Source organism: Thalia democratica, chromosome 7 (assembly GCF_965202585.1).
Source record: "Thalia democratica chromosome 7, ktThaDemo2.hap1.1, whole genome shotgun sequence".
NCBI lineage: Eukaryota > Metazoa > Chordata > Thaliacea > Salpida > Salpidae > Thalia > Thalia democratica.
Genome location: NC_139171.1, coordinates 63,955,874 through 63,957,938, shown reverse-complemented (window position 1 = coordinate 63,957,938; position 2,065 = coordinate 63,955,874). Strand labels below are relative to the sequence as shown.

General features: G+C 26.3%; 1 protein-coding gene across 1 annotated transcript; it reads left to right on the top strand.

Annotated features, from left to right (window-relative positions):
• The first annotated feature begins 547 nt into the window (after window positions 1-547).
• LOC145841695 (kelch-like protein 40) lies at window positions 548-1,794 on the top strand. The gene is made up of 2 exons (XM_082949046.1): window positions 548-906; window positions 1,731-1,794. Exons 1-2 carry the CDS (start codon window positions 548-550, stop codon window positions 1,792-1,794), a joined length of 423 nt encoding a protein of 140 aa, XP_082805172.1.
• Window positions 1,795-2,065: the final 271 nt, after the last annotated feature.

Here is a 2,065-nt window from a genome sequence, read left to right as displayed (position 1 = left end):
GAAAATATTTTCTAATGGCTATCAGTAAATATCTGCTTTTTTACTTCATTTACAAAATAAGGTAATTTGTTTTAGTTAACTTTGAACTAAACTAATTAATTTTGTCAGTTATTCTACTAACTATATTTTGAATTGACAAAGTTAACTCTGAATTTTACTACTTATTTACTAGTGTTTATAAAAAATTATAAAGTTACAAAGATGCTTTTACGTATGTGAGGTGTATTATATGGTCTTAATTATTAAAACTACAAATACCAATGTAATGACAAATTGAATTCTGACTATTCAAACTCACAAGATTCAAAGTCGACAATTAAAACTCGACAGTTCAAACTCTGACAATTAAAACTTTGACAACCTGAATTCCAAAAATTCAATTTCTGACAAATTAAGCTCCGCTAACTCAAACTCCGACAGTTAAAACTTAGAAATTTCAAACACACATGTTCAAATTTAGACAATTTAAAGTCCAACAACTCAAAATCTGACATTTATTGTATTTATTATACCTGATGACCGTCAAAACTTTTGTGCTTGTGCATTTATGGATAAAGTTTATATAATTGGAGGTAGTAATCCCCAACCTCCTCAAACATTAAGTTCTTGCCTTCAATTTGACACAAAACAATTAAAATGGAAAAAAGGTGCAGAAATGAACGAATTGAGACAACGTGCAGCTTGTGCAATATTTGAAGGAAATATTGTAGTTTCTGGTGGATATAACACTAATATTTTAAACACAGTAGAATCATATGATGTTTTTGCTAATACTTGGACACCAATGCCAAGTATGATTGAAAGAAGAAGTTGGCATAGTTTGGTTTGTGTTAAAAGCAAATTGTTTGCAATTGATGGTGCATATTTAAACACGAATTGTGAAGTTTTTGATAAAACTAGCAATGTGTTTGTCGAACTAAAAACACCAAATTTTCATTCGTCTAGTGTAGAAGCGTTTTTGGTCGGAAATAAAATATTTGTTTTTCAAGAAAGTACAAAAATTGTATTTTGTTATGATGCTGATGAAAATAAATGGTCCGAAGAATCATGTGAAGCTACTGAAAATAATTATAACTATTCAGCCGTCAAAATACCTATGTTATAAGAAAACTTTGTAACATAGTAAACTAATTATTTTGAGTGATTCTTTAAAATTATAGTTAACTAAATATCTGGAAATATTATAACTTAAATTTCAAAAAAAAAGTATAAGTAGTAACTATGTCTTACATCTTCCTTACTTTATTTCTTTATCTAAATTCTACTAAAGTTAATGATACAATTTTTTACGTTTTTAACGTCTAAATAAAATTAGCTCTTTCAAATTAAAAGCGATATCAATAGATTTTGCTTTAATATATGTATGAACGTTTAATGTCACTTTATAAGTTTTATTTTGTAATAAAAACGCTAAGACTTGTTAGCATGTCAGTTTTTATAAATGAGTTATATTTTTATAAGATAACATTTAATTTTGTTGCTTGATTACATATAATTTCAAAAAAGTAATAAAATCTTATGTTTAATTTTTTTACCATAATAACCATTTCATTAATTACTTTTGAGTTTATTTAGTCGCATTATAATAAAAACAAAACGCTGCTCATTGTTATTTTATACTATATATTGTAGTAGCTAAGTTTTATTTCCGTAGTAAACTACAAGCTTTAATGCTATAAAATAGGTTTATTGATTGAAACTAAAGTAATTAATTTTCTTATATATTTAAGGCAAGCCAGCTATCCTGAATCTTTAATAATCTACCTGGAGCAGGATAACTGTCTAGAGCAGTAGTTTTCATGCCAACGAACATTTAATAAATATTTAATACTATTATATAAAGTCTAGGTAAAAAATTTAAGTTTTAAAAAAGTCAAGTTTAATAATGATTGTAATCTTTATTAATAATTCATTTGGATACTACAAATAAATTTTAATAAGAATACACACTTGAACTAACACAGAGTTATAACACACTGAGCCTTTTTGAAGTTTTTAAACATTGCAGATTTAAGTGTAGTATTCGCCAAGTGTTCGTTGTGATGTCGTTCGGAGAATTCTCATA